Below are 7,134 nucleotides of genomic sequence, written 5' to 3'. Positions count from 1 at the left end.
GTGCAGAGCAGTCTTACTGTACTGTCTGTACATTAGTACTGGTATAGCTATGCTAGCTGTTATATCTGTCTATGTCAGTAATTGATTTGAATTGTTGACAGGTTGAAAACTTGGTGGCGATCGAGCTGGCGTACATCAACACCAAGCACCCCGACTTCCACCGCGAGGCGGCGCTGGTCTCCGGCCTGCTGAAGAGCACGGACGGGCTCGTGGAGGAGCACAGCCCCGTCTACCGCCACAAGACGCCGCGCCCCGCCTCCACGGTACCCTCCCTCTTCAAAGTATATATTTTGCTTTATTATTTGTCATTGCTTCTGGATAATCTGGTCTAACACACTAATATTCAGGTGAGTATACCATTATTTATGTAAAAATATATGCTAGCTGTTGCTCGTGACTTCGTCCGCGTGTATTTAAAAAATATAAATAATATAGCCTATGTTATTCATTGGTAACATAGCTTCTTAATGGTGAAAGAATTTTTGAATTCGGCTCAATAGTTTCGAGTTATTTCAATACATACAAAATATTAGTATAGATGAACATTGATATACATTGTATCTTGTCTTTTTTACTTTTATATTAACACAATAATACATCCATATGCATATTTACTTAATTTAAACATTTGTAACACTTAGAAGTAGAACAAAATGGAACATTTATCACATCATAATTATCGTTACATTTAAAAATGTTAGTTTGTGAATTATTTTGAATAAAGCTTAGGTTAAATATTACATAAATGTATTATTTTGTAGCTATTTCTACAACAAATGGGTGAAAGAGGGTCCGTGTTGGTATATTTGATAAATGTATGGTATGCATACAATCAGGTAAATTATATTATTGTGTTTACATTCATTATTACACCATAATCTACATTGTTCACTATAATGACATTCTTGATTGATTCAACTTCAAACAGACCATTCTCGTATTTACATTTTCACGATTAAAAAAAATAATACAAACTCTATATCAATCTTTTATTTAATTAGTATTTTTTGTGCATTTTTGTGTACATAAATCATTCATAGAAACATTGAATGAAATTACTTGAAATGTGTGTGGAAATCATACACTGTATAAATTCATAGTGACTGGCTCTATCCAATAGGCCAATGTGGGCGCTCTTTCATACATTTCTATTTTATTTTCATATTGCATGTTTATACTGTATCCATATGCTAAAAGCAATTTTTATTTATTCTTTGAAAATTATATTCGTATCGTAATGATGTCTTACTAAAATAACCTTTTAAATGGGTTTATTTTTTCGAAGCATGTCATTTTTAATTTTTTTTTGAACGTTGGTGTTTTGTTTTGCTATCCCTTATTTATTAAATAGTTCAGTTTTACTTATTATTTCAGTTGTTTTAGTAATTTTTAGTCAAATCAATGTTAAAAATATCGTAGTTAGTTATTGTTCTCGTTATAACGTGAATAACAGTTAAAGCAAGAGTTAAATCATAAAATACATATCGCTTGCAGCATGTGCCGGCCATCACTGACGGTCAAGAAAACAGATCACCGCCACAAACTGCTAACAGCGATTCACCCACAGGGGCACAGGTAATTATTATTTTCAACAAGAAGTAATAAAAATAGGGGATACAGCAAAAAAAAAACCACATAGCTTCACAAAATGAGTGCGCAAAGAACGTTTCACGGTCGACATTTAACTATGAATGTTGACCGCAAAATTCAACAAACATCAAAATCCAGTCAACACACATATTAAAACAACAAACACAAAAAGATCTTTCAAACTACACATACCGATACATAAAAAGACATTCTAATCTTTTTTGTTTCATAGAGAAAGAAAGAGACACCGTGATTGTTAACGTTTCGACAATAAAATGTAACAAGCATTTAAAAACTCTAGAATCATTTGTTTGTGGTTTTTGTCATTGTTTATTCACCAGTCAATTTTGTTATTGTGTTTTGTTAGCTTTTTTGTCTTTGCTAATTTTTATTGATAAATAGCTGTTACTCTTGACTCTGTCTGCTCGAAATTAAAAAAAAAACGTCATAGTAGCCAATGTGTTTTTCATAAACATTTATTGAGCTGTTCTGGTAATAACTTTAAACAAACATCCATCTAAACTTCCTCATTTATAATATTAATATAACGGTACTTATGTTTTATTTTTTAGTTCAATGGATCTCCCGAGAACAAAGTGTTGACTCCACAGAAGCCAGTGAATTTGCTCCCTGAAGTGCCGAGTCATACATCGAGGAAACTCTCCGATAGAGAACAACATGACTGTGATGTTATTGGTAAGTTTATTTTTGATAATTTCTCTTATAAGGGTTCAAGTATACTTTTATAAGGTTTTTAATTTGAAAATCACTGGCAATTTTTGACATTCTGTAGCACAGGTTTCAAATTAGATATTTATTATATAAACTTGTTAGACATTAAGCAGTTAATTTTGTTTTGAGTATGATTTTCAGCAGTTATAAATTAGTTGCGTTTTAGTTGTATAAGTTTTTTTTTTTTTTAATTTAATGAACCCTGCTCACTTAATATTTTTAACATATTAATATTTATCATATCCTGCCTTTTAATAGATACTCTAAACGCTAATATCATTGGACACGTCATTCATTTTTATTATAACAGTGATATTTGGTTTTGTGTCTGTCTTAAAAGTTATTTGTTATTTTTGTAAGAAAATATATGTTTTGATATTCAAATATATTTATTTAGTAACACATTTTTTTGAAGTAGAGTTTTCTTTTAACACGCCACAATAACATAAATTCCAATACTTATCGATGAACGAAGCCTAATAAAGTATTGTTTTTAATTTATGATGGTAGGTGGACGGAGCGAGACCTCACCAAGGCAAAAGAGTAATGAAACATTAGAGGGCATTGTGATGATGCAATTGAACAGTATGGGTGACCTCGTCGGTGAGACACGCTCGCCTCGCCTCCTCACCTCCTCACCACACGCTACCTCACCAATAGTTCCGACCACCTCACCAACTTACCATCTTGCTGTTCACCTAACACTACAGACTTTCAATCGGCCGATAGGTTAATCAAATCGGGATATCAAGCCAACAATAATACTATTATTATTGCGAAACTTTAGATAAATGACTGGTAGAGTTTGTAGCCTTATCGGCTAAATCTACTCTAAGGAACGGATGATAGTCTGGAAATTGGCTTTTGTTTTTTTTAATTCCACGCGGATGGAGTTGCGGGCGACAGCTAGTCTGTACTAATATTATAAAGAGAAAAGATTTGTATTTTTATATGTATTGAAATAACTCAAAAACGATTGGGTGGATTTCAAGATATTTTATGAGGCGAAAGCTAGTATATAAAACCATAGGTCTAACTTACGATCCTCCATGCATGATTATATTATCAATCGTCCGATTTAACTTTTGGCCGATTTAAAGTCTGTAGTCTGCGGGGCCGCGTTACACCTAACGGCGGCGTCTGCACTTCTCAGCTGAGTGATTCAAAGATCTTTACTAACAAGCAGTCTCGTTCTCTTCATTACGATTATTCATCTTTTTTGCGCGGACGTCGCTTTGGGTACAATGATCGACAATCTATGCTTTAAGCTTCTAACATTTGCATGATATTCGTTGTATATAACATTATATTGGTCTAATATTTATATTATTGCACTTTATCTATGTATTTTTATGATGTTAGAAAGTCTTATCTCACAATTTCAAATTTGAAAAATCCGTATTAGATAACCGTCTGAAGTAAAACGAATGAGTTTGACTTAATCGGTATGAGTACTTTACAAGGTCGCTGAAGTTAGTTGAATAAATATGTCTGGTCACTTTTGTTTGCATCTTACAATGGAACAAATGCATTCTTTTTCATCAGTAGCATGCTTTTTTATGACTTTTTTGTCTGAAAATTATTTACCAGTTTAAAGTAAACGTAAAATATTTGTTATGTCAAATTGCCAATAAATATTCATGTGCCAATGCTACAATCAGTTATTTGTAAAACAGTCAATACAACCATGTTTAAATCTTATAATTTGCACAATCATAGCTGTATTATTTACATATATTTACTTAAATATTTTAATAATTGATTTTTTTTTTAATTTCTTTTTCAGAGAAATTAATAAAATCGTACTTCTATATAGTACGTAAATCGATACAAGATTCAGTACCGAAGGCGGTGATGCACTTCCTAGTGAATTACGTGAAGGACAATCTGCAGTCGGAGCTGGTGACGCACCTCTACAAGTCGGACCAGGCGGAGAGCCTCCTCAATGAGTCCGAGCACATCGCGCAGCGCAGGAAGGAGGCCGCCGATATGCTCAAGGTATGTTTAAAACATTTCCACTGGGATAATGATAAACCGTCCAATAAAGGTTGACTAAGGCCCAGTCACCCATAACTTGATGTAGGCTGCGAACCCCTCGGTGAGAACGTATAGTGAGCTGGTAATGATGATGAATAAAGGTTATCGCGCATTGCTTCACGCTTCCATCTGTCGCCCCATAGCATTGGCTGTACCACTGCTTCAGCTACAACGATTGAGCGTAATAAAGATTGTTTTGGTGTCGCTGATTGAGCGAGATAGATATAAATTTGAAAGCGAAACGATATGTCATTGTCGTTTGCATGAATGAACGTATCGCTTATATCTTTATCCCAATCGTCGGTCGTTGTAATCCGTGGGCGAGAAGTGGACAAATGCGCGTTAACCCTAACTCTACAGTTGTCACCGCTAGTATACCAAACTTGGTTGAATGAGAATTGTGCGTTACATAGAATAATGTTTATGTGTAAACTAGCTTCCATCCGCATGGAATTAAAAAAAAATGGCTTATGCTTTCTTCCAGGCTTCTTCTCTACATCTATGACAAATTTCATCAAGATCCGTTGAACAGTTTAGGCTACAAACTCTAATAAACATCCATCCATCAAAACTTTCGCATTTATAATATTAGTAAGATTAAAATATCAGTCTCTTTATCACTGTTTTGTGCTTTTTTTATTATATGTTTCATTGATATTGTTTTTGATATTATTTATAATCAAAAATGTATGTTTATTGTTTTTGCAGGCTCTGCAGCGCGCCGGTCAGATTATTAGCGAGATACGAGAGACTCACATGTGGTGATATTCGGATGAAGACTAGTCTTTGTAATTAATTTGCGCGCACTTCCGCGGGAAACGTGCTAGGCATTTCTACTTATACTGCGTTACAGATAAGTGTTGTTGTTTTAATCACTCTGCGTTATAAATTATTTGAAATTTGAACTAGAGTAATTTAATTAGAAATTATGTATTGAAGAAATTTTAGATTTTTGTAGAACTGGTATTACCTTACTTCACTAGTAATTCTTTCTCAATTTGTTTATCTGTTTATTATGGAAATGTATATTTTTGTTTTTCCTTCAAAGTAATTCTGCAACATTATTCCATGACAACTTTATATCCAACTTTTGTACCAGATCTTGATTAAAATCCGAGTATTTCATACAATAGGAAAATTTTAAATATTTGTGATGTACGTAGAATTAGAGTTTTTTTTTTAATATTTCAGGATTTTCTTATATGTTCTAAAGGAAATAAATATTTGTACCTTATTACCGTATTCCTGATTGTGATTACTTGTCCTGCGTTCATGGATGGTTTCCAAATAAATTTTTATTTCAACTAGTCTAAATATTTTTATTAATGTTTAAATAAATTGTTACAAGCATTTTTCGATGTAGGAATATTAATCACTTTTTTCGGTTTAAAAACAAGTGAGTTTATTTTGTCTTTGATGTTCAGTTACCATTTGTTTAAAGTAAGTTTTTTCTGATGCGTCATAGAAAGCAGTGATATTATTTGTATTACTCCAAATGTATGAAAAATTAAGACACATATGTCTTTACTCTAAACACAGGGCTATGTAGATTAGTTATGATTTTAAATAGCAATTTTAGTTATGTCCGTTGTCGCAATAAATTTTATAGTTCCTTGTATTTGTATGCATGCTTTGATATTCAATATTGTGTCAGTGTCCCAAATTATGAGAATTTAAATTGTTTCTGTTTGAAAGATTTGAAAACGATGTGAACTCGATACTTCTAAAGATAATTTAAACGAAAGTATTAAAGATATGAGGTTGAAATATTAACACATTTAATGCCGCAGTTAACCTGGTTAATCTTATCCATAGATTTGTAACCTATAGATATCTAATCCAGAACACCAAAGCAAAATGAAAGAAGGTCCGTTATTTGGGGTAGATTTCCCAACTATTCTCAAATAACGCGGAAAGTTTATAGGTTATATATCTATGTTTAGTGGCATTTAATGTGTTAAATATTCGAGTTCAGTATCGTTTTCATATGATAGTAGTCGTGTTAGAGGTAGCGTAAGTATTCCAGTGTTAGTCAATGTTTGTTGTTACTCAGCGCTGCCGAACCAAGTGAATGTTGCAAAACGTAAGATTGTATTTAAAAAGTCTGTTATTTAAATAGAAATATTTGTCACGAAATATGTGATTTTTATTCCCCTATCCCCGTAAATATAACTTTTGTATGAGTTATTCACAATCCTAAAAATACGTACGAGGTTGGACTGCATAATGATGGATGATCTGATCCTTTACAAGTTGAAGAACTTACGTAGTTCTTTAACATAATACACAAGCTGCCATTTTTAACTGACCAGTTATTTTAAATAAGCATTCCCTTTAATTATCTATTTCAATCTGTAGCGATTGTACTTATTTAGAAGTAGATTATATCTATTTTATTTTTACCAATTCTAGGTGGGACAGTTGTCCCTCTGGCGATGATCATAATAGTAAATGTTCACTAGGAGCAGTAATTTTAGGAAAAATCATTTTTATAATTTTGGTCTTAGTCATTATTAAAGTATTGCTGCACTGAAATGTTAGTGTCATGATGACAAAAATAAGATGAGAGTTTTTATTGTGAAAGTAAGAAGAAAGTAATGTCACAATGAATGGAGAAATTGTCTAAAAAAATTGTATATACCTAATTTGTATTAAAATACTTTTTTACAAAGGTTTTTCTTATCGTATCCGGTTACCGCCTTTCCTATTTCATCACAAGCTTACAAGAAATTGACTAACTGATCCCGCTCTTCGCCAAAAAGTAAATAGGATGAA

At 32.6% G+C, this 7,134-nt stretch overlaps 1 protein-coding gene across 3 annotated transcripts in view; it reads left to right on the top strand.

The window, feature by feature from the left end:
* Positions 1-6,495, top strand: part of LOC106100692 (dynamin-1-like protein) — a 16,325-nt gene extending 9,830 nt beyond the window's left edge. The window contains exons 10-15 of one of the 3 annotated variants that reach the window (XM_013279672.1): positions 102-263; positions 1,495-1,575; positions 2,163-2,286; positions 2,833-2,925; positions 4,109-4,320; positions 5,068-6,495. In XM_013279672.1, coding sequence (XP_013135126.1) covers positions 102-263; positions 1,495-1,575; positions 2,163-2,286; positions 2,833-2,925; positions 4,109-4,320; positions 5,068-5,124 — 729 coding nt within the window. In that variant the 3' untranslated portion in view covers positions 5,125-6,495. Of the gene's footprint in view, positions 1-101; positions 282-1,494; positions 1,576-2,162; positions 2,287-2,832; positions 2,926-4,108; positions 4,321-5,067 lie in introns of all 3 variants that reach the window. The other 2 variants (XM_013279671.1, XM_013279674.1) reach the window with 2 other exon arrangements.
* The last annotated feature ends 639 nt before the right edge of the window (positions 6,496-7,134 follow it).

The sequence above is a fragment of the Papilio polytes genome, unplaced genomic scaffold, assembly GCF_000836215.1.
Source record: "Papilio polytes unplaced genomic scaffold, Ppol_1.0 DF824047.1, whole genome shotgun sequence".
Lineage (NCBI taxonomy): Eukaryota > Metazoa > Arthropoda > Insecta > Lepidoptera > Papilionidae > Papilio > Papilio polytes.
This window is presented reverse-complemented; position numbering and strand designations above follow the sequence as displayed.